Source organism: Delphinus delphis, chromosome 9, assembly GCF_949987515.2.
Source record: "Delphinus delphis chromosome 9, mDelDel1.2, whole genome shotgun sequence".
Classification (NCBI taxonomy): Eukaryota; Metazoa; Chordata; class Mammalia; order Artiodactyla; family Delphinidae; genus Delphinus; species Delphinus delphis.
The window spans coordinates 28,014,073-28,040,649 of record NC_082691.1 but is presented as its reverse complement, the minus strand read 5'-3'; the positions used below and the strand labels follow the sequence as shown (position 1 = coordinate 28,040,649).

The following is a 26,577-nucleotide window of genomic DNA, read 5'->3' as shown; positions in this document are numbered from 1 at the left end:
CAGAGCGGATCCCACGTGCCTATGGCTTCTCCACTTTCAGAATTGACTGACTTTGTGGTGTCCTTAGAGACACTGTCGTCTCAGTCACCCTCCCTAGAATTGCACATAGGCTCTCAAACTATCCTGTAGATTCATCCTTCCTCTGGTGCAGTTCTAAGACAGTGATGATGACAGTGCATCTTTTTCAAAGCATTCTGGGTTCGTGGAAATTGAACTCTAACAGAAAAGTATTCTGTGTAGGCCTGGGTTAAAACAATGAAAGATCACATGGTTTATTGGCAGTAAGACCTATTCAAAGACGTAACTGTTTTACTTCTAATGGTTCAACTTTCTTTATAAGAAAGAACACGCTGACTTTATTATTTTATTCAAAGATATTTGAGTTTCCAGAGCATGAGTAATATTCAAATGCAAACACAAAAATTATAATCCAGAGACAAACTATAAGATGCTTAGATTATTCACTACTTTTCTCATCCACATGTTGTCCTACTCTACTAGAAAATATATTTTAAAAGAAAGCTGTATTTTATTTAAGTGTATTTTCCTTTTGATTTACTAAAATGAAAGCTGTAGACTGCTTGGCAGCAAACAACTCACATACCTAGTATGATTTCAGGTAATTTATAACCACACTAAGGTATGTTTCTATATTTTTATTCCTAAAAAGGAAACGTATCTTTTTAATTTTTCAGGATCCAGTTCCGATTATTTCTATGGAGATTTCATCAAAGAGAGTAAGTTGTGTGTGGGGGGGTGGGGTGTGTGTGTGTGTGTGTTTTGTATTATCAGATAAGGTCAAAGGATAGAAAGCTTAAGTATGTGTGCTTATATATAAACAAGTTACAGTTTTATTCTGACAAAAATACATAGTGGTTTACAGGTAACAGATTTCTTCACTTTCTGGTTTTAGAAAGGTTGACAAGAGTAGGTTTACCTCTACAACCATGATAGGACCTTATTCCATGATTTTTTTTTTGGTAATGTTTTTGCAAAAAACAGTGGTAATGATGGTAATACAAAAGAGTGTACAATGAAACACAAACCTCTTTTCTACTTTACTGGAACCAGCTTCAGGTGTAAATTTCTTCAGAAGTAGTTGTTGCATATATTACCTCATTTATTTATAAATAACCTTTTATGTTTAGGCAAATGGGAACATGGGATGTTGATTGTTCTGCTCCTTCTACTTTTTACTTAATAACATATCTTACAGTTTATTCCACATCACTCTCTATATATCTACATCACTTTTCTACGTTATATGTCTATGTGCGCTGTTAGTGGGAATGTAAATTGGTGCAGCCACTATGGAAAACAGTATGGAGGTTCCTCAAAAAATTAAAAATAGAACTGCCATATGATCTAGCAATTCTGCCTCTGGGTATTTATCCAAAGGAAACAAAAACACTAACTCAAGAAAGTATAGGCACCCCCATGTTCATTGAAGGATTGTTTACAATAGCCAAGACATGGAAATGAACTAAGTGTCCATCTATGAATGACTGGATAAACAAATTTTATTCACACACACACACACACACATATACATACATATATGCACACACAATGGAGTATTATTCAGCCATAAAAAAGGAAGAAATCCTCCCATTTGTGACAACATGAATAAAGCCTTGAGGGCATTATGCTAAGTGAAATAAGTCAGAGAAAGACAAATACCATATAATCTCACTTATATGTGAACTATTGGCAAACAACAACAGCAGCAACAAAAACAAGCTCATAGATACAGAGAGCAGATTGGTAGTCACCAGAGGCAGGGGCTGGGTGAAATGGGTGAAGGTTATCAAAAGGTACAAACTTTTAGTTATAAAATAGGTAAGTCCCGGTGATATAGTGTACAGCATGGTGATTATAGTTAACAATACTGTATTGTGTATTTGAAAGCTGCTAAGAGAGTAGATCTTAAAAGTTTTCATCACAAAAAAAAATTTGTAGATTTGTAGTGTGTGATGAGGGCGGTGAACTAGACTGTGAGCATTTCACAGTGTATACAAATATCGAATCATTATGTTGTACAGCTGAAACTAATATAATGTTATATGTCAGTTGTATCTTAATTAAAAATGCAAAAAAAGACCATTTACTTTTCCAGTCTCCTACTGGACATTCCTATAGATCTTTTAAAAAGACCTACAATGTTAGATGACGAAAGACTCTACTTAGATAATGAATAAAATAGTCAACTTCTTGAGATTTTTGTCAGCCTTGCTCTAGCAATTTTATTACTCATGCATCCAAGCCTGTAAAAGTATTTCAGGTCTTGGAGAAAATGAAAGTATCAGTGTTCCAGTATCTGTCTTGAGTAACTGCAGTCATTTAAGTGAGTGTCCACAGAGGCGATTGTGTAGGAATGTGAAAATCCAGGTGTAAGAGCTCAGTGAGAATTCTGCCCATTTCTACTAGTGGCCTCTCTCTTCCTTGATGTCTCTAGCAACAGCTCTATATTGGATCTACTTCTGCCGTGGCCCAAGTCAGATTCCATCAGTGTGACATGTATGGAAGTGCTTGTGCAGACTGCTGCCTGGCTCGAGACCCTTACTGCGCCTGGGATGGCATATCCTGCTCCCGGTATTACCCCACAGGCACACATGCAAAACGGTGAGACAGAGTCTTCCATGGAATCTTTCCCTTATTTAGAGAAACAAACCTAACACTATTTTCTTCTCTTTTTGTACTCATTCCATGAAAATAACCGTGTTTTTTTTTTTTTTGCTTGTTTGTTTCTTTTTAGTGATTTTCCATTTATTCCAAAGTAACTTTGATTTTTTTGTTTTTATATTGGAATATAGTTGATTTACAATGTTGTGTTTATTTCAGGTGTACAGCAACTTGATTCAGGTGTACATAGACTTTAGGTATATCTATTCTTTTTCAGATTCCTTTCCCATATAGGTTATTACAGAGTATTGAGTAGAGCTCCCTGTGCTATGCAGTAGGTCCTTGTTGATTATCCCTTTTATATATAGTAATGTTTATACATTAATCCCAACCTCCTAATCATCATAGTCCTATTTTGTTCATAATATAAGTTTTGAAACATCCACATTTTACTGAAAAATAACTCCCATTAAGTATTGTGTAGAGACTGGGCTGAGCAGGCTGCTGGGGTTTTATTTTTCCTCCGGCTTTCAATCAACTCTTCCCCCTCCTGAAACTTTTGCTGCAAGACATGAAACCAGTTTAGATAAACGTAAAATGTGGAAATGGCTAGCCACCCCACACGTGAGGAATTCAAAGACTTAAAAGGAAAATAAATAAATAAATTCTAAAATACATCCTGCATTTGCCCTGTGTCCTCCCGACCAGCTGGTCTTCATTTATTTCATTTTGAAAGTGAATATTTTAACTCCTAGGCAAATGCATGACCTGTATAATTAATGAAATGTGTGATTTAATTCAACACAAATGAAAGGTACTTAAAGACCTCCAAACTCTAATATCGACAATTCAGTGGGGTCATTGCTACTTGTTAGAGAAGGTAAATCCTGGGATTCTTTGAACAGGAGACCTTGAGGTACAGAAAGTATTTTAAAGAATAAGGATCTTCACTCAAGTCAGAAGAAATTGTGCATTCTTTGGGGACAAAAATAAGGGAAAATATTTTTATTATAGAATAAGCAATTATCTTTTTCACTTGATAAAGTGACTAAAGATAATATAAAGCAAAAATATAGACTCATATACAGTTTCCCTACTGAAAAGCAACTTTTATTAATTTCATTTACTCTTGCTCTTTCACTTTGGGCTACTTTTCTTTAAACCTTTTTCAAAATCTAATTTAATCTAATTTAATACAGTTGTTATTTTTCTAAGTTTACACGTATAGTAGAATCTCATGTTTTAAAAACACTTAGTCACTAATTCAAATGTTTGTTAATTTGACCTTAGCTAAGTTAACATTGCAATGAGTGTTTAAATATATACTAAGCAGATAGTAAAAAGATGCTTTGAGGAGCTTCCCTGGTGGCGCAGTGGTTGAGAGTCCGCCTGCCGATGCAGGGGACACGGGTTCGTGCCCCGGTCTGGGAAGATCCCACATGCTGCGGAGCAGCTGGGCCCGTGAGCCATGGCCGCTGAGCCTGCGTGTCCGGAGCCTGTGCTCCGCAACGGGAGAGGCCACAACGGTGAGAGGCCCGCGTACCGCAAAAAAAACAAAAGATGCTTTGAGAGGACATTTGTGAACTAAATAATTTACCAACTGTATTAAAGAATTGAGTGAGTTAATTGATTTTGTACAAATGCTTAATGATATTTGAAAGCAATTCTTGAGGAATATAGCCATGTTATTAATTGAAAATATTGTTTTATGATTTATTCACTCATTAAGCCAGTTTCTGTACTGTGTTAAAGGGGTATGAATAAACAGTCACGGCCCCCTGTCTGTAGGAAATCAGAACCTGAAGTGGAGAATGGAATTGTAAGTAAGGATGATAGCTCACCACTGAGCACTTAGTATGTGTAAGGTACTGGACTAAGTGCAATACACATAACACATTATTTAATTCTCGAAAGAACCCAACCTTTGAGCTCAGTCTTGAAGGTAGAGATATAAGGAGATTCCAGCTAAAGAGAATTAATTGTTTGTACAGAGGCACAGAATGTTCTGGGAAAGCCGTGTAGTTCCACAGGTTAGGAGTGAAGTGATAGGATCTAAGGGCAGAAAGGTAGTTTTACCAAAAGTAACAATATTATTTATCCTGTTGTTTTTAGCAACGATCAATATGTTTACAAGCCTTGCATCAAATACTTCCGAATAGCAAGGTTTCGTATTAGGCATGCAAGAGCGATGAAGAATTTTAACTGAGCAGTTTCCATAGCTAAGTATGTCTTGGTATACAGTACATCTTGTAAGATTGTACATGCACAAGTTTGTAAGATAGTATTTAAAAGGGTGGACAAAAAGAGTTATTTAGAAAAAGTTAAATGAATAGGCAAAATCATAGACAGGAAGGACTGAGATGCTGGTCAGGAGCCACGCTCATAAGTGAATTATTTCAGTTCAGTGACATGTAATGCAGATCTTCCAGGAGCGTCACTCTTGTGAACCGTCACCCACCCCTGGAGGAGAACTTTTTGGATAAGTTCCAGGACATAAAGGGAAAATAGTTTGCTTTTATAGCAGATCGTTTTTGCTTCAGATCTGACTAGCAGCAGAAATTGAAAACTGGTCATTAAAATAAATACCCTTCTGTTCACGGAGTGAAAATGAATCAACAGAGGAAAAACATTAATTCACAATTCAAACCACTTGTTTAAAATAGTCTTCCAAAATACACTATAATTTCTCTAGGTCTTTTTCTTCCCCCTTGCTCTTGTATTCCGTCTATTTCCAGCATTCTCTTTAAAAGTTTCCAAGAGGCAAGAGATATAAGAAAAATATGCGACTTGGAGAATAAACGACAACTTTGCTTAACCTTTCTAAAACTCCTGCTTTGAATACACTCTTTTTTAAATGCTGAAGTAAAGAACAGCTATTTTAGGATAGTATAAAGTGAACTGAAGCTTTGTTGGAGAATGTGATATCTTTCTTTTTAAATGCATGTTTCCAGTGATTTTAAACAAAATTTGTGTACACCTATCCACAATGCTTATCTAGTCTTAGCTGATTGTAGTTCCCTTTATTCTCAAATCATCTGTATAATAAATATGGTACAATATCATTTCTGCAAAGTGGAACCTATTTCCCATTCCACTGATTTATTCCTGTTCCATTATTCATTATTCCTCAGCAGGCTTGGGATTCCCAATACCAAAGCAATACTCAATGAAGTGAGGAATTAACAGCAGCCTTTTATTCTCATTTAGAGCTGCTATCAGTTGTATAATAGATGTTAACACTAGTATAAAATAATATAGAGGTCTAAAACTTTTAAATTTTGCTCCTTACTTTTCTGTCAATGTTTATTTTCAGTTTAGCTCCGTAGAATGATCCATGTGGCAGTTTTAATCTTAACTTTCTAAATAGATCCGTAGAATGATCCGTGAATGATCCGTGTGGCAGTTTTAATCTTAACTTTCTAAAATCTCAGGTCTTTAGGTAAGGTTTTCTAATCCACAATCTATCTTTTTTTAAACATGCTTTCGCACACAGATCATAATCCTAAAAATCGATTGGAAATATTCTTCTGTCCTGGCTTTCAATATAGGGAAATACTGAAATGGTTGTTTAAGTATTGCGTTCTTAACTAGGATCTGAACTCATGTGTGAGGAAACACTCCATCTCTTGAAATAACGTTCCAATGTCACTATTTGGTGAACTTGAGGAAAAGCTAGAATGAAAAAAGAAAATTGAGACTGGAATTTAGGGGTCAGTTAGCCCAATTTTATTTTACGAAGGAAGACACACAGAACCAGGATAGGCAAGGGGTATGTATAAGTTCATGCAGCACATGAGTGGTGGCACTGGGGTTTGAATCTGGTTCCCTTTTCCAAATTTTATCATCGCATATGGTTAAAGCATCTCTTTATCAGTCTGGAAGTCTCACCCATTTCCCTCTGGGGTAAAACTTCTGTTTTGCCTTCTGGTTTTCCCTCAGTCTTGAAGATATGCCATGATTTAGAGAAGCAAGTAGTATTTTCTGCTTTTATTGTAATACTTCTGTTTTTATCTCAAATCTGAATTAATATGCGGAAGATCTTGATTTTAGCTTCCCAGTACTAATAATGATAATTTCCATTGTTTAATTCCTGAGAACAGTGCTTACAAATTTGAAACATGGTATATATTCTGGAATTCTTTTTCCATGGATAAAGAATATTGTCATTTGTCAATTATACGTCTAAGCGAACTATAAAACATGAAAATATACTAGAAGCGTATTTGCGTTTTAGAGGCAAATTGAGGAGAAGTACAATATTTCTTGAGTTCTACTATATGTAAGACATCCTGTTAAACAGATAAATGCACCATCACATTCAATGGAGACATATACTTTCTAAATGTTATAACTGAATAAAAGTAAATTGAGTATATTATTAGTTTATTTTTATTAGCAATCATATTGATCATGACGTCTGTAGAACAAAACATTTAGATCCAAATACCTTTACTTAATGCACTTTAATATAGATAGGAATTTTATGCATTTCTACTCGAATAGGTAGTCTGCTTCAAATCCCATTGTCTTTATCTGAACACATTCTTTACCACCCAAGACACTCATTTTGAACTAGAAGACTTCTTGTTTAACTAAATTCTTAACGAAATGTAAAGAGAACCTTCTTAAATTATAATCAAACTCATGTGATGATTTAAAAAAGTTTTCTATAGATCTTATCCATTGAATAACATTCAATGGAAATATGGAAAACTATGAAACTTGGATTGTATCCTGGTTTTGTATGACTGATCAATTTTTTCAGTAGCAGAATACTACTTGAAACTTTAATGCGGTTGGCTATCTTTTAGCGTCTGGAAAATTGAAATCTGAACATCTCCTAAATGCATTTACTTACTTTCAGGCGGTTCCGCAGACAAGATGTTCGGCATGGAAATGCAGCTCAGCAGTGCTTCGGACAGCAGTTTGTCGGTAATCCATAGAAAATCGATTGCCATGGGTTTCTTAGAGTGTGCACTGAAGATAAACTGTCAGCTTCTTAAACAGGGTCCTTGTTTTCTTGGTGATTGATACACACTAGAACAATGTTCCTGAAAGTATTCTGTTTTTCCATGTAGTTATGATTTTGTGCATTTGATATATAATCTTTCCTAATTAGGAAAACGTTTCACCTACCCACCAAGCTTTATTGTTAGAATTCAAAAAGGGAACTCCTAGAACAAAAATGCTGCATACTTTAGGTGACAGTTGCCACAGTGATTTGCAGGATTTATTTCACCAGTTCAACCCTGGGAATATCTTCACCGTGTTTTTATAACTTACAGTAATTTTATCAAGAGTGATCTAACTTGAATCAAGTCACCTACTAAGCGTTGGATAGAATAAAGTGAAAAACTTGGACTCTTTCACTGGGTTTCTGATGAAAGGTGGTAGGTGGTCCAATGTGTAAAGGAAGAGAGAAAATTTCAGCTGTAGACAAATGTAAAGAAGTCAGACAAGACAGAAAACCACTGTCCTGACTCTTTACACCATCATGGTGGTTGGTGAACAGGCTGTGCTCACCAGGAAGCGACAGAGGGAAGGGGCACCATGATTGGGAGACCAGAGATATTTATACACAGATCCAGAGATTGTGGTCCCGGATCAGTTTGCTAGACCCCAGGCTGATTCTGGATTTGATGCAAGATGTAAGCCTCTGAGAATATTAGCTAGAGAAAGGTGGCATTATAGTTTTAGGAAAATTTAGGGGTCAGTTTTGAATGCAAGGAGGACTCAGACATAGAAAAAAAAATCCTGGGATCTAGTACTGAATTTGATCTTGGTTAAAACAACAAAAAATAAATCTACTTTCTTTTATTCGAAACTGCACTTAGGTATACTTGCCTCTATGCCCATTTGAGTTCAAGTTCAGTGAGAGCCTTTCTGGGCCAAAATACAGATTATAATCAAGAAGCTCTGGTTCACAAAGTCCTTAGTTCAGTTTCGTACTCTTTTCTTCCTTCAGGAGCCCCGTATCTGGATAAGTGCAGTCCATTGTCAAGATAACGCTCACACTTTTGTTTATGTAGTGCCATATCTCCTTGATTTCTGCTCTCCGCTTTTGGTTGTAATCATGAATTTTAGTTCTATGCCTTGCTTAATTGTTTGGTGCTTACCTTGCCCACTTTATCAGTGGATGTTGCCACTGATTTTCCATGAATTTAACACTGATGCACCATCTTACCTATCTGACTGTTACATCCTTGGGAACCAAACTCCCAGTTACTTCTTTCTGTCTCACTCCATAGCCTGCTGTGCCTTGTTAATGCCTAGATTTTGGTGTGCTACTCTCCCTACATAACTCCTGTATAGAAATTAACAATGAGTAATAAAAGTTATTCACTTTGCTCTAGGGGTCTGAATAAAGAATCTTTTAAAAAATACTGTTTACCAGTAAAATCAAAGTCTCAAGGCTGATGTTAACATTTATGTTATAGGGGATGTTTTGGATAAGACTGAGGAGCGATTGGCCTATGGCGTAGAGAACAACAGTACTTTGCTGGAATGTACCCCGCGATCTTTACAAGCAAAAGTTATCTGGTTTGTGCAGAAAGGACACGACACAAGAAGAGAGGAGGTAATTCATAGCTGCACATTCACACCGTGGTGTCTTGCATACAGTGTGCCTTCAGTAAATAGATGATGCTTTATTTGGGTACTTAAAAATTAAACAATCTGTTGTGCTGTACCTGTCATTTTAAAAGTGGGTTTTTTTTTATTATGTGTGATTTATATCCATATAAATATATATGTGTATATGTATAGGTATATGTATATATAAAGGTTTTTAAATACATATACATGTAGATTTTTATATACATCTATATATTTATAGACATATAATTTTATAGACATATATAGACATGTCTACAGACATTTATAGACATATATAAATAAATTATGTATGTATGTATAAATAAAATTTGGAACCTAGAATTAGATTTTAACTTAGGAGCTTTTTTCGGCTTCATGATTTTAGTGTCATGTTGTAAAATTATAGTCTCAAATTGTATCACCCAAGGCAATGTTTCAGAAAAATAGCGAAATTAAACACCATTATCACATATATCTTAGACACATGGATAATAGAATTGAAACAACAGTAGCAGCGACATTAAACCAGTTGTTGATAAAGCTATTAAATCATATGTGAGACATCAACTCAGGGGTTCCACTGTTGTCCAAAAAACAGGCATCAGCTCTTTTATCCTTCTAAGCAGGTTTAGTGGTGGAGATTATATTTCTATAATTATCTAACTAATGAGAGAGGAACGAGTTGGGCTGCTTTTACTGATGGAAGACTAGGCAGCATTTAAAGCACACATACAGAACAGGCTGGTGGCAAACACTGTATAGGTGCATGCGGGTCTAGGGAGCTGGTTTTATGTAGGGAGGGGTCAAGGGTGTGAAGCACGTAAAGCTTAGGGAAGGCAGATAAAGCATTGTTGATGTGGGCGTTGAACTTAATTTTTACAAAAATGGAATTAGAAAAATAGAAAATAGAAGAAAATTTGGTTATATTAAAGGGTGATAGACTTGGTGAATACTGGGGAAATGGTCCTTAGTAAAGAGAGGGTTACAAGTTGAATAAGGGGAAGAAATTCTAGAGGCCTGCCTTAGGACACAGAGGACAGCTAATAGGTACTCATAAGATAGTGAGTCAGGAAAGTCTGTACCTCATTTTGACGCTGGAGACGAAACCTTTGTCATCGGAAGTTTAAATGACTGATTCTACATGTAGAGCACAATTACATTTTATGCCTTTTATTCCCCTAGCCTGTTGTGAAACTAAAAACCCAGCATGTTTTTGGTCGAGAATCATAAAGTACATTCTGGGAACTGACTAAATTTCTATATCCCATGTTCCTGGGATAGCTATTAGAGAGGAAGATGATACCTCAACTTAACAAAGACTATTAGAGATAATATAGAAAGGCAATCAGGAGAGGAAAATTCTCCTAAATTTTCATGACATCATAACAATAAATACATGTCCAAAAAAGTTACAGTACATTGCACTGAAATAAATTATTGATTTAGTACTGAAGTATTTTCCATTGCACAAATCTGAGATAAAACTGGTTTTTAAATTCCATTGTAACTGACTTGGCAGGAGAGGACCTGGGAATATTCTATAGTTCTTCCAGTTGAATGGCTTCAGAAGACAGAGAAGTAATTCTTTCATCAGTAGTTTTCTTCACTCAGTATGTTCTGTTTCTGATTTGGAACTTAGTGTAATCTGCCTCATTTGGAAAACTTTACCAAATCATTTTGACATGCTGCATCCAGTAGTGTTCAATTTTAAGTTTCTTTATCATGTTAATATAATCTACTTCTTTTTCCCCAAATTTTAGTCCCTATTTTCAACTACATTCAAATTTCCCTGGTATATTTACTGGTACTAGAAATTTTGAGTTTACTCTATGCATGACAAGTGGTATCATAATCAGGTAGTGCCTGATTTCTGTAGACATAACAATATATATTGAGTTATTCACAATCTAAAACAAAACAAAACACACAGTTGCTGCCTTCGTCAAAAGCTGAATGTGCGTGCTGTGTACACAGGGCAAAATGACTTTACTTGTGTATTCTTTCGGAGTTTTTTAGAGTCTGTTTAGAGTTTTTTCAGCGTTTAGAGTTTGGACCATTTTTGCATTTATTATAGTTACTATAAGACATACAAGATAATTTTATTATCAGATCTTGACCGTTGCACAGGATGTTTAAGTTCAACTAGTCCAATTCTTAACTCATGTGGGTATGCGTTTTCAGAGTATCCCTGACAGTGGCCGTCAAGGCTCATCCTGGACGCTACAAGCCACGGTCAGCCCATAGCCTTTCTGAAAAGTTTTGATTGTCGTATCCTTTTATTGAACTGCTATTGTTGAGTCTGGAATCCACTTACAGATCCACCCTCAACTCTCCTGAGCTGTCCAGAAATCATGTATTCAGGTGGATGACGTTTTTGCTCCAATTAATATGTAGAAATGCTCCATAACCGAATTTCTAGAAAGCTTTTAGGAATTCAGTTATCTGGTTTCTAAACTGGATCACTGCAGTTCTCTCGAATATGCACTTTATAGTTTCTTGCTTCCTTAAATAATAAATATGAAACGTAACATGTTATTAATTCCAGAAATGTTTATGGAAAGCCTAATTTATAAGTAATTTATAAGTACTTCATAAGGGAGCATTTTCCCTTGGCTTGACGACCTGGTTAATTGTGGTGTGCATTGTGATTACGACACCCTGGGGGAGAAGCCTTCATAGAAGGGACTTGGGAGATAAGGTTCTTTAATGTGCATCTACTGTATACAGGAACTGGGGTAGGCGCCTTACCTTCTTATTCTCGGATCTCACAGCTGCACCTTAGGCATAAGAATCCTCATCTTACAAATGCAGAAACTAAAACTCAAAGAGGTAGAGCTCATAAAGTCAGTTACAGACCCGAGGTTTGAACTCAGGTATTCCTGCCTCCCAAGCTGAGCTGCTTCACATTTATTCACCAGCCAAGTAACTAGGAATTTGCTCTCTGCGTTTTATAAAATGTACTATTTGATTCTTAAAAATGTATTTATAGATGAGATCATTGAGACACAGAATGTTTCATCACTTTCCTGGTTACTCATAGCTAGTGAGGCAGATTCAAATCCAGGTCTCTTAGTTCTTTCTACTAACTCACAGCATCTTCTGAAATCAGAATTCTAAATACAGTTTCACATGCTCTGGGACAAGCATGGGGCAAAGGGAAAACTGTTCACTGCAGAAGTTCTGGAATCTGATTTCTGAAAAATGCTCCTGTTGTCAGATATATATATGTGTGTGTGTGTGTATATATATGTACATATATATGTATGTATATATTTTTTTTCCATCAGAGTTTAGTGGAGCATGCTGCCTCAGCTTTGTTGGCACTCTACCTCATTTTCTTGGGTTTTAACTAAAATAACGCTTTATTCATTTATTTGAAACTTATTTAGTGAGCATCTATTATGTCCTGCTTTCGTAAAACTTGTACTCTGGAGAACAGAGAAAGATAGCAATAATAATAATATGACTAAGTAAGAACATTCTTTAAAGTATCAGTTGATGGTAAGGAGAAAAATACAAGAGAGATTACTTGCAGGGAAAGGTTGCAATATTAAACGGGTGGTCATGGAAGGCCTTACTAAGAAGTTCACCAACAAAGTGACATTTGCAAATGAATCGACAGAGGTGAGGTAATAGGCCACGTAACAGTGTTGGATAATGGCTTTCTGGACAGTGAGAACAGCAGGTGCAAAGGCCCTGTTTCATCAGGAGGGCACCTGATATATTAGAAGAACATCAGAGTGGAGGGCCACGTGGCTGGAGGAGACAGAGCAATAGGGAAACTAATAAACTGAGTCAAAAAGTGAGGTAAAGGGCCAGCTCATGCAGGGATTTGTAGGCCCTTATAAAGGGCTTTAGTTTTTGCTCTGAATTAAATAGAAAGCCATTGGGTAGTTTACAGGAGAGCTAAGACATGGTCAAAATTCGGTTTTAAAAAGATGACTTTGGTTATTGTATCAAGACTGTAGCATGTGGGTGTGGAGATAAAGGTGGAAGCAGGGATGATAGGGACATGCATCATCATGTTCAATGGCACAACATTAACTGTCAGTGTGCCCTTCACCTACGAAGTCAAAGGATGGGCAAGTGACCACCTCATACACATAAGAACAAGTGCTTCACCTATATTCTTCAGTATTATTGAAAATTGTGAAGGCTGTTTAATATATTTAATATCTCAACTGGAAAGCATTTTCAACCTTCTGTTCTCCTCCCCAAGTGTCTAAAATTAGTGTTTTGAATTCAATAAATATTCATTCAGAGCCTACCTTAATAGGTGATGAAAAAATCATAGCCTTAGCCTTGTTGAAGCCTATAGGCTTACAGTGTATACAGTAATGTGAACAGATAGTTATAATATATTGTGTTCATTACAACGTAGTGTGAAACCATGGGAAAAGAAAATTGTCTCAACCGACAGGTCAGCTGTGGACGTGGCACTATGGACACTTAGGAAAAAATCCAAGGCAGAGGTGACATTTGAGCTGTGTTTTAATGGGTAAATAGAAGCCAACTTGCGGAAAGAGTGGTGTAATCATATGTGCTGGAGATGACAAACAATACGGTCATTGTAGATCTGTGGAGGACATGAGGGTGCAAAAATGAACCATTTCACTTTATCTGTAAGCCAATGAGAATGCCTTAGACAAACTGTTTAGACACATTACTCTAGAAACTGGCTTACCAACTTGGAGGATAGGCAAGCTGACAAGGAGACCATTTAAGAAGGTATTTCAATGGTCAAATGAAAGAGTTTTGATCAAACTAAACAGTGGTTGTAGGAAGGGAGAAGACAGATTTTAATTTTTATGAGATAACATTGAGTGCATTTGATATTTGAGATAAAAGAGAAATGATCAGAAGTGATTCATATGTTCCCGGTTTGGGTGTTTGTGTGGTTGATGGTGCAGTGATGTGATTCCAAGAACACAGGGAGGAAAGGAAGAGTTTGATTTGGGCCATATTGAATTGGGGCTGCAGTAAAGCATGCGGACAGAGCTGTCCTTCTGGTATATGCATGCCTGGGAATATAAAGCCCAAAGGAAAGCTTTGGAATGGCAAGAGATGTGTGAGAGACATTAGCAAAGAGGCGTTAAATTCATGGAGATAATAAAAGTAAGAATAATACAGCAAGCATCTATACTTAAATATGGCTTACTCTGTGCCAGGCATTGTCCTATGAATGTTACCTATAGTACTACTTTTAATCATTGCAACAGCCTTATGAAATAGATAGAATTATTGTCCCCACTTTATAGATAAAGAAACTGAAGCACAGAGATTGAGTTACTTGCATAATATCACATAGCTTGTGAATTTGAGCCAGATATTCTGGTTTTAACCCTAGGCCCTTAGTTACACTGCAGTGGTGCCTCTAACTGCCATAGCCTGCCTTGGAGGCTTGGGGTAAATAAGAAGCATTGTGAGCTAAAGCTAGAAGCAAGGGGAAAACGCACATATAAGGAAAAAATAGGAGAAGAAAAAACGCTAAAAGTTGAAGAGTAAAATCGTTAGGGAAACAAGTCATCATTGTAGTTAACATTCATTTAGTGCTTACTGTGTGCCCTGTACTGTTCTAAGTGCTTCATGTGTAGTCACTTTTTTAAAACTTACAACATTTCTCTGCAGTGGTTAGTATTATTATGTGCATTACAGAGATAAAATTAAGTAACTGGTGTAAAGTACACAAATGGTAAGTACCACTAGAGTAGTATAGCTTGAGGAAGTAGAGATGGTTCAGATGGGGATGTGGTATAGTAGAACTCAGAGAAAAGGAATTGGATAAGGACAAAGTAACAAACAGCACCCGTTGAAAAATTCAAAAAAATAAGTGCCCAGGCTCTAGTGCAAACGTTCAGTAGAATGGTTAAGCCAGGAGCCAGCTAGCAACAGGTGAAGTGATGTTGATGCTCGGGGCTGTGTGGGATTAGAAACAGTTCGTATCATGTTCTCGACCTAAAGGTTTAGGTGAGAAGTTTGAGAGAGGTCAACAGTAGGAGACGAGAATTGAAAGAACTTCTGCTTTGCTTTTTTGGCTTAAGAAAAACAGTGACTTGGTCATGGTTAGAGGTTGAAGGGAAGTAGCCATGAAGAAGAAAATGTGCAGTTAATTGATGAAGCAAGATGAAGAGTATGGGAGAGAATATCACTGCAGAAGTGACAGGGTGGATTCTAAGAAGGAAGAGGAAGAACCCTCGTTCTCTGAACTGAGGAGAAAAGAAAAGAAAGATTTTATGTATGTGGATGAGGGTAAGTTCATTTACAGAATCCTAGTTTAGCTGTTCCATAGGCCTTCTATAATTGTTTAAATTAGGTGGCCGTATATATTTCTACATATAATTTGAATTTGGAATACAGCTCAAATCTTCCTTTTATGAAGGAGGTATAAAGTATGTTTGTGTGATTGCAAAGGACAGAACTGTTAGAAACACAACTAAATCACCCCAAAATGATATACCCTGGTTTATGAAGTCTCGATTTCTGCAGCTTGATGTATTTGAATTGACAAGCCTCCAAAATAATTGCAAAACTTTAATTCTGAGTAACATCCCAAAGGAAAGGCATCCCTACTTGTTAAGGCATGTGGTTGGAAAATTGCATTATTTTTCTATGTATTTCTCTTTCTCTAAAATGCATGAGCACTGTATTTTAAAACTAAGTAATTGAGGGACTTCCCTGGCAGTCCAGTGGTTAAGACTGCCTTCCAATGCAGGGGGTACGGGTTCAACCCCTGGGCAGGGAGCTAAGATCCCACATGCCAGGGCCAAAAAACCAAAACATGAAATAGAGGCAATATTGTAAAAAATTCAGTAAAGACTGAATTTTGGTGCACATCAACAAAAAAATCTTAAAAAAAATTTTTTTAATGAAATAAAACGAATTGAGGAGAAATTGAAATATGCATTGATTTGCTTAGATTTAAATATTTATTAGTTCACTGTGTGTAATTTTCACTTATCATGACAAAGAAAGCCGTAGTTTCTTCAAGCTACTCAGATTAGTGTAACTGCTCACGTTAATATGATCCTCATTTTGAATGTTTTAAGTTTGGAGTATATTATTTTCAACCTGAACATAGAATAGTCTTTGGAACCTTGACAATAATTTAAAACAGAAGTTGGCGAAGTACAACCTGCGGGCCAAATCTGGCCCTCAGCCTCGTTTATAAATAAAATTTTATTTGAAAACTGCCACGCTCACTTGTTTACCTGGTGTCTATGATTGTTTTCATGCTACAGCTGCAAGGTTGAGTAGTTATAACAGAGACCAGATGACATATGAAGCCCCAAATCTTTATAGCCCTTTACAGGAAGTGCATTGACCTCTGATTAAAGAGCTCAAAATGAAAACGTATACAAGTAAAGTCTTATTAAGTACCTCGTACTTTGGACAAAATATCTTTTCATGAAAAACCAAGCCCTCATTTTGTGCTGAGCACTATAATTTCATTGGAATGAGTTTTCAGCAAAACCAAACAAAATGAATATTTTCTTGGAATGTGCTCTTTGGGATTTGATTCTTTACTGACAAAACCAATGTGCATCCCAAAGACACTGTAAACAAGGTTGGGTTCTAGGAAGGAGTTCATAAATCCCCAGTGGGGAAGTTTCAGAGCAATCCCAAAATGCGTAAAATATTCTTCATGCCCGTGCCAAAGTGGTATAAGGCAGGCCAGTAAGCTGCTGGTCCATAAGACCATCATCATCATTTATCCCTTGGTAAGCATGGAAGATTTATTTCCCCCTTGATCTTTGTTGATCCTTTCCATTGGGGATTCTCTAGTTAAGGGAAACTATTTTTGTGTGTTTGTGGGTCTTAAAGTATCAATTTTATGCACTGTATAGACTGCTTAAATAATGCTCAGCTGTGCATGTTTATTATAGAAAATTCAAGAGAGGATGTAAGTTGACAGCAAAACTCCAAAACTTCAATTTGACTTTACTCTCTCAATTCTTTTTTAACTCTCTACCAAAAACTTGTCACTTCTTAACTTCGTCTTCAGACCACCTACTGAGTAGGATAAATTCATCAAAGTTATTTAAATATTGTTGAGAAATCTAAGAGGCATAGTTAACTTATCAGTCAGCAGTTCCTTCTAGATAACTTAGAGTTCGTTGCATCTATGCTAAATTGGTACAGTCTCCATGAAAGCATAATTTTATTGATGATTCAATGCATTATGGAGACAGCTTCTCTTGTAAAAACAAAAGAAAGAAAAGTGGAGTACACAGATTACATCTTTTAATGTTGCAGTTGCATTATGTAGTCAAAACTCGGAAACTTTTGAAGCAAAATGTTATCTTCATTGTACCATCTTGTTGGCTAGAGGACTCATGTTTTCTTGACCTTCACCAGTCCTAGCTAATCCATGACAGGGATCAGTGACAGCCCTAGGTTTACATTTCTGTCTTTATTTACATGTTTTGAAAGCATCAGATTTGCTTCACGTGAATATTATTTCTTTGTTTTTCTTGTTATCATAACATTAAAGTATGTGAACTCTTTGCCTCGTTTGAAACATCTGTTTAGTAGTTTTGATGTTTCTACTTCAGTCTGTTAAAAAATGTTCTCATTTTTTCTAAACTAACAACTACTTACAGGTAAATATTCAAAACTTACATTTTTGAACCTTGACAGGCATGTTTTTATAATGTCATATGCCTCGTATTTTAGTTCTGGAGTAATTAGCAATATAGCTTATTCATTTCATTTTTTCCATTGCAATGGCGAAGACAGTTTCTATTGTGTGAAGGGAAAATATAAAGCAGCTATGTGATCATAAGAATGGATCTAAAGTTTCAGGTGGAACTGTCTTCTGTTAATTTTCCAAGAGAATGCTGAACACCTTTGAAAATTAAACATATATCTTTCTAGATCTATGGAATCAGATCACGATCTGTTTTATCCCATTGAGACCAGTCTGACTGTGGACATCTGATTAAACGAAGTAACATGGTAATGCAGAAAGTAACTTTAAAAGTATATTTTAGAGACACTTGGATCTCAGAATTTATCATACTTTCCTCTTTCCTTTGGTCACTAGGAAATTTAGTTTGGAATTTATACTTCAATTAGAGTAGCTGTTCAGTGCCTTATGGTATGCAGTTTTGTGTTCAAACATTATCTTTACTTTCTCTTTACTTTCATCCTCTGTCCTCTTATTCCCATCATCCTGATACTCTTTTTTATTTTTTTATTTTATTTATTTTGCTGCATCAGGTCCTAGTTGCGGCACGTGGGATCCTTCGCTGTGGCGCATGGGCTCTTTGTTGCGGTGCACGGACTTCTCTAGTTGCGGCGTGTGGGCTTCTTTCTAGTTGTGGCTTGCAGGCTCCAGAGCGCGCGGGCTCAGTAGTTGCGGCATGCAGGCTCTCTAATTGTGGCATGCAGGCTCTAGAGCACATGGGCTCAGTAGTTGCAGCACGTGGGCTTAGTTGCCCCACAGCATGTGGGTTCTTAGTTCCCTGACCAGGGATAGAACGTACATCCCCTGCATTGGAAGGCGGATTCTTAACCACTGGACCACCGGGGAAGTCCCCTGATATTCTTATCTACAGAAATTTTCAACAAAACATTACTTTTAAACTGCTGTTTGCTTATTTTCAAACAGTATTTGTAAAAGTATATAATTATAGTATACTAGAGGATGAACAGATCTTACAGACAATTTAATTTTTTGTTTTCCAAACCAGGATGATCACTACAAACATTTGGGGTTTATTTTATTTTTTATTTATTTTATTTTTTTATTTTTACATCTTTATTGGAGTATAATTGGTTTACAATGGTGTGTTAGTTTCTGCTTTATAACAAAGTGAATCAGTTATACATATACATATGTTCTCATATCTCTTCCCTCTTGCGTCTCCCTCCCTCCCACCCTCCCTATCTCACCCCTACATTTGGAGTTTTTGTTGGTTTGTTTGGTTTGCTTTTTGGTTCTTATTTTTGACTTCAGTTGCCTAATTTAATTATACTGCTTAGTTTATGGCACATTGTCATGATCAGTCCACACAAATGTCCTGTCTTGTTTGACTTTATTTTTCCTAGACCACCTTTCTCCATTTTCATCCTTGCTTCCCCATGTACATCCACTGTAATGATTGGGATAAGTCCAGTACTACATTTGTATATTGAACAAGTATGTAACATTTTTAGTGTACATGAGCTGAGAAAATAAATGTATCGTGTTATAACTCTTATTCTGCTTCTGCTTTTTAAAACTCAGCACTATGTTTGTATGGTTTATCACTGTTGCTTTGTGTGTCTCTGTTTCATTGTTTCTGAAGGCTGCTCATCCCATCGCGTGTATTCATTGCTCCTAATTGATCCATTCCCCTACGAGTGGACCAAGAGTGTTGTTAATTCTCACTACCATATCTTTGGGTTTTTTTTGTTTTTTTTTCTTTGCGGTACGCGGGCCTCTCACTGTTGTGGCCTCTCCCGTTGCGGAGCACAGGCTCCGGACGCGCAGGCTCAACGGCCATGGCTCACGGGCCCAGCCGCTCCACGGCATGTGGGATCCCCCCGGACCGGGGCACGAACCCGTGTCCCCTGCATTGGCAGGTGGACTCCCAACCACTGCGCCACCAGGGAAGCCCTCACTACCATATCTTTAATGATCATCTCTGCAGGTAACCCCTTATAGATCTGAGTGAAAATTTCTAAATTATTATCTGTCAACATCTTTCATTTCTATAAGTATTGCCAGCTTGCTTTGCAGAATTTCTGCACCATCTGCACTCTCAGAGCAGTTCATGTGGGTTCCCATTTCCCTATATCCTCACCTATATTTGGTATTTTCTATTTTTTGCCTTTCTTCTGGGTATAATGTAGTATTTCATTTAAATTTGCATTCCTAAAATTACTAGTAAGGTTGAACATTAACTTTGCATACTTATTAAACATTTGGGTTTCTCCTCTGAATTGCCTGTTTATATGGTTTTTCCATTCCATCTTTTATTTCTCTTTGTTGACCTTCAAGAATTCTTTGCATCTTCTGTGTATATTAATCCATTCTTGAATATAAATATTCCAAACTTCTTTGATATAGTTGATATTTTGAATACATTTTTTACAGTATAGAGTTCTTATTTATGATAACTTTCTTCTCAGCATCTTCTTGTGTTAGATTTACGTTTTCTCCAGTTGGATCTTTAATCTGAAGTAAGTACAGCTTTACTTGTTCTCTGTGTAGTGTGGTAGGTTTCCCCAAATGAGCTATTAAGTAATTAATCCTGTCTCTCTTGGGGAATCATCTCTGTCATATAGCAAGTTCACATTGGAAAGTGTTTTTAATAAAAGGAAATTTTTATTTTTATACTGTAATATATGATACATTTTCTGTAAGTCAAACACATTTTTTTTTATTGAAAGAAGGCCAGATAAACAAATATATAAAATTGTTCGTCTTTATTTCTTTACTAAAACTGATTTCATTGTTAAATATATTCTGAACTAACCAATACAAGGCCTATGTCTGTCCATTTCCTATAAAAAGTGTGGAACCGTATCATATGGTTGATACACATGGACATCGCTGCTTCTTCCTGACTAGCTACCAGATGTGCAGGGTTCTTTGTTCAATTACTTGTTTTATTTGACATTATGAAACATACTGAATCAATCTTTATAGCTAAAAATATCAAAACCATTTTCAGTAAGAAATTTTGTTTTTATTGATTGCCTATAAGAATATTTGATAAAGTGATGTATTATGTACCATCTTCTTTTTTTTTATAAATTTATTTCTTTTTTGGCTGCGTTGGGTCGTCGCCGCTGTGCGCGGACTTTCTCTAGTTGCGGCGAGCGGGGGCCACTCTTCATTGTGGTGCGCGGGCCTCTCATTGCAGTGGCCTCTCCTGCTGCAGAGCACAGGCTCTAGGTGCGTGAGCTTCAGCAGTTGCAGCACGTGGGCTCCGTAGCTGTGGCTCGCGGGCTCCAGAGCGCAGGCTCAGCAGTTGTGGCACACGGGCTCAGTTGCTCCACGGCATATGGGATCTTCCCTGGCCAGGGCTCGAACCCATGTCTCCTGCATTGGCAGGAGGATTCTTAACCACTGCGCCACCAGGGAAGTCCCTGTACCATTTTCTTGACCAGGGAAATCTGGTCTGCAGACAGAACAGCTGGATGAAAACAATTCTGTAAAAAGGATTTGATGTTGAAGATATCCATGTTAACAAAAGGGGAAAGATTAAATTGTGGAAAGAATTCAAATCCAAATTTCTAAGTCATGTTTTATTTTTAGGCATATTTTTATCATAGGCCATGGAAGATATATTTAACTTTCAAAGCAGTTTAACCTTCATAGTGTACAGCTGTCCAGACTCAAGAGTTAAAACATCTTTTCCTAAATTTATGACTCACTGTAACCAGGAGGGGAGACCAAAATTCCAAGACAGGCAGTATCTATAACATGCAAATAAATGATGTAGGACAATTCTCATTGTAATTGTCGTGCTTCCACATTTTTGAACCAGTCTGGACTTTATCTATACACAGTGCAGTTTCTCAAACTTGGGTTTCTGATTATGAAAGAAACACCTGCTTTTTATACCAGACTTGGAAACAGAAAACAGAAAACAAGAAACTACTTCTCATCCAGTGATGAAAGGTTTGTATTTATTTCTATTTTTGGTTTATTTCAAAACACTTTCATAGACTGCTTGCTCTATGCCAGAAACTAGGCTAGGTGACTTTCGTGTTTTCTCATGTATTATTCACTCTCACAGGAGGTATAGTAGGGAGAGATCAAAGGATCATATTCGTGATGATGTTTGTATGCAGATTCTTTTCAGGGGAAGACAGTATCCTGGAACTGTTTTTTCTCTGTATCTGTGGAGCACAGACCTCTTCTTTCATTAGTTAGTAACTGCTCCTGAAATCATGCTTGTTTCCTCTCTATCCAAGTCATTATTGAACTTACCTAGAAAAAGTGAATGACTTTTGGATGTATCTTTACGGGTATACCCCATTGTTTTGCATGTTTGTGCACTATGAACTAATTAGTATGTTCTCATTTTTCAGTGTGTTCTGAGCACTCACTGTGGAATATTCAGAGTGATTAGGAGATAGGCCTTTGCCATTATGAAACTTAGTATATGGTTCAAGAGATAAAAATTGTATGGAAAAATAATTTGAAGAGGAATAAAAATACCAACTTATGTACTACAGATGTGAATGCTATTGAGTTACAGAAAGAAACAAAAGATTTTTGTGGGCTGTAAAGAAAGTCTTCATTTAAGAAGGGGAAATTTAAGCCTAGAAGGAATTTTTTTAAGTAATGGATGGGTGGAGTTCCCAACAACAGAAAGGAGTTCAACTAATGGAAAGAAAGACTAAGACCAGAATAAGACCTGGAAGTGCGAAGTAAGGGGAGAGCTCAGGGGCCAAGAGCAGTGGCAGTTGTGCGGAGGAAGGTTTGATTCTAGTATTGTATAGGTTCCCCCCACCACCTGCCGTTAAAAGTAAAACATTTTCTTGGGCTGCCATCATCACTTAGAATGTTTATTAAATATTCACAAGACTGAAACCAGAAATGCATTCTTTATGCTCATAGCTTTTATTCAAATATAGAATGAAAATAAATTTACAAATAAATATATGCATCATTTAAATGTTTATTTAATGTGATGACTTTTTTTCACTGAAATAAGGTATCTCCACGAACATATTTTGGAATACAGACTACCACGTACGTGTGTGTACGTGTGTGTGTAAAACATCTGTCCACAGCACCTTGTGCCATATGATGACGCAGTCCCCACACACGTTGTTCAAGTGACCTCAAAACTTTTTACGTACATTAGTACGTAGAGTTGTTGTTTGATTTTCATATGGCTGGAATGTATCAGTAACATATTAAATTTACCTTTGTTCTCAGCAGCTGGAAACTATTCAAGCTTTAAAAATGGTTCAGAATAAACACAAAGACTCACAATGAGGTTGATCTTCCACACGATCCCAAATAGAGTTTATTAATTTATGTTGATTATCATGAAAATAAACACATTAAGAAATCCTTCTAGAAAATTCATTCATCTCCAGAAGTGTTCCTCTTCCACCAACCCTAGTGAGAAACACCACATTAAGCTGCTTTGGGATAGACAATCAGAAAGGCAGAATCTGGTTCCTTGAGCAATGCTCACCTGCTCAGAGGAGCAATAGAGTCTGAATAAGTTCTCAATCAGGAGCATGACGAAAAGGAGTGGACTTTGAAGAGTAAAATAGCGCCCATATGTTGACATAAAGGAGAAAGATACCAGGTAAAAGAAAACTTATTACAGGACTGTTGTTATGTATTTGCAGGTAATGTTGCAGGCTCGGGTGTACAAAGGTTAACAGGTGAAATGATGGTATTAAGGGAAGGAGATACTTTGACATTGGGTGTGAAGGAGACCTGAAGAAATGACATTTGGTTCAGCCTTTCGGGCTGAGAAGGAACCAGCCGTATGGGAGTCCCTCTAGGTCCTGAAACAGAATGAAGTTGGGCATGAAAGCAGGAACAGAAAGAAGGATTTGGGGGAGACTGCCATGAGATAAGGTCAAAGAAACAGTCATGAAATATGTAGCAAAAAACAGTGAAATGGAATGGATGGATTTTTGGGGGTTTTTTTTTGGTAAGGAGAGAGAGTATAGGTATCCCAGCTCTCTCAACACAGGTCCTTGTAGGTACATTGAGCATTATGATCTGGGAAACATAAGAACCCCTGAACTAATAATGTGAGAAATGGCATTTGTTCTGGCATTACAAAAGAAATTAAATTTGACAAATCTTCATTTCACTCAAACTTTGAGTGCTATGCTGAACTGGGAGAAAGCTCTCTCAGTTTGCTCTTAACAATACTGATGTAAATTGACCTCAAAGTCATTGATATGAAGTGATCTCAATATAAATAAGTTCAGGACACACACACACATACCTGACGTAATTACCTCTTTCTCATATATATTTATACTATATTTATATATAGTATAACAATATAAATATAATATAAAAGAAATATATGTATTAAAATATGAATTATAAATAAAATGCTAACATCATTTATATACATTTATATAATATATAGTTAATATACTCGTATAATAGGTATATAATATATGTAATTATATATATGATTTTTAGGATTTCATCATACGATAACAAAAATGAAAAAATTCTAGATAGTGGAAAGGGTTATAGGTTGGCGTTCTTTTGTCCTGGATAATACTTCAGTGCCGTTGATTTTCTTGTTCTTGCAGGTGAAGACAGATGACAGAATGGTTAAGATGGACCTCGGTTTACTCTTCCTGAGGGTACGCAAAGTGGATGCTGGGACCTATTTCTGCCAGACAGTAGAACACAGTTTCGTCCATACAATCCGTAAAATCACCCTGGAGGTTGTGGAAGAGGAGAGAGTGGAGGAAATGTTTACCAAAGACTACGAAGAGGACGGGCCTCACAAGACGCCTTGTCCTGTTCAGAGCAGCATCCCACATGGAACCAAACCCTGGTACAAGGAATTCTTGCAGCTGATTGGTTATAGCAACTTCCAGAGAGTAGAAGAATACTGTGAAAAGGTATGGTGCACGGATAAAAAGAGAAAAAAGCTTAAAATGTCCCCTTCCAAGTGGAAGTATGCCAACCCACAGGAAAAGAAGCTCCATCCCAGAGCCGAGCATTACCGCCTGCCTAGGCATGTGCTGGACTCCTGATGGGGCGAAACCAGCTACTGGCTTCTGAAGAATTTATATTTAGAAACCAAAAAAAAAAAAAGCGAAAGAGAAACCATCCACCTTCTTTGCATACTTAAAAGAGATTTCTGTAATACAGAAAGGACTATAAAGGTGTTACGATAAATTATTCTATATGCTCATTTGACTGGTTGAACCTTACATAAAATTACCTAATTTTTTAAAAACGTTATTGCTTGATGATTTCACATTATATTTATCAAAAGGTGACCATAGCTGTAGCTTTGAGTACTTGTCTGCTTTTCCATGGCAATTATTATTTTACCCTGGGAAGACTTAAGATTATTGCAATATTGCTGAAAAATTAGAGATTTTCATAATCATGGCAAAAATATACGTTTTGATCCTTCTGAACTTTGCCTTTCCACCACGATGTAAAATATATAGAATATCAGATACTTTAACATTCTCATGTGAACCATCTGGAGTCTTTAAGAATTATTGTGTTAGTGTTGTCTAAGCCATGAGCTTTATGAAGCGGGTGTGTTGTAATTATCGTAAACCATGAAGGAAAAATTGTGGTCACCTTGAGGCTCGTGCTTTTCATAAAACATTCATTAAACCACATTCACAATAGTCCTGTTTCAGGATGAAAACACATTCTTTCAATTTCACTCCAGTGCAGAAAGAAGAAAGTCAAGGTAGCTACTCAGAAAAACAGCAAAATATGTCAGAACAGCTGGAGTGACAGACTCTAACTGAAAACATTTTTGCTGCCCTCTTGTGGTAGAAAAGGTATATTCTCTCTTTTTTTTTTTTTTTAATTCTATGGATTGTGCAGTAAAGATCTGAAACCAGTTTCTCAGTAACTGTATCTAGCTCATTTTCAGAAAAAAAACTAACTGGAGTAAAAATGTGTTAATACTTATATCATGTTTTAAAGTGGAGATAATATGTTTATTATTACCTCACAAGCCCAAAATGAAGATACTACGGCACTGAAGCTCTATTAAAACTTAAATTTTATGCCTTTTAAATAGTCTTCCGTGAAATCTAAAAGATATTCCAGAAACATGTTTTATTATTTAAAAATAAATAAAGCATTCTGCTCTCAGATACCAAAATTTCCTTTCAATTTTATATTAACAGGAAAATTGTTTCATGAGGTTCACTTAACTACTGAGATGTGTAGAGCACCTTAACTTTTTTCTTATAAATCTTATCAGAAGTTTTTATTTTTGAGAATGCTTATTTCCTGAAGTTTTTTCTTCTATTTAGCCATTAACTTTCTAAAATATGAAATTCTGAGAGTTTTCATTTAACCACAAACTAAAAGCAAGTGAATTACACATGAAAACAGTTATGAATATTTAAATGTTCATTTTGAATAACGTTCATTTCAGTTTTCAAAATTAGCTTATAGGCTGTACATTTAAGAAAGTTAAAGTGTTGATAACTTGTGATGGTTTGCAATTTCATTCAAACATTAACAAATTTAAGAAAGTTTGGAAAGTTCATTCGATAAGCTACCAAGCTCCAAAAGTCCTAAAGGAAACTAATATATCAGAAGTTAACATTCTCTGAAACATGCAGTTGTTATTTACCTAGAAATCCACTGGAGGTCATTGCTGCCCACCAATATTAACTGAAAACTGTATATGTTTCAATAAAAGCCTGCCCAACGTG

The 26,577-nt window shown here is 36.4% G+C and overlaps 1 protein-coding gene across 1 annotated transcript in view; it reads left to right on the top strand.

Annotated features, from left to right (window-relative positions):
* Window positions 1-24,988, top strand: part of SEMA3E (semaphorin 3E) — a 256,083-nt gene extending 231,095 nt beyond the window's left edge. Inside the window, exons 13-17 of the mRNA XM_060019862.1 lie at window positions 696-737; window positions 2,456-2,622; window positions 7,487-7,554; window positions 9,060-9,199; window positions 24,460-24,988. Coding sequence (XP_059875845.1) covers window positions 696-737; window positions 2,456-2,622; window positions 7,487-7,554; window positions 9,060-9,199; window positions 24,460-24,912 — 870 coding nt within the window. The 3' untranslated portion in view covers window positions 24,913-24,988. The remainder of the gene's footprint in view (window positions 1-695; window positions 738-2,455; window positions 2,623-7,486; window positions 7,555-9,059; window positions 9,200-24,459) is intronic.
* Window positions 24,989-26,577: the final 1,589 nt, after the last annotated feature.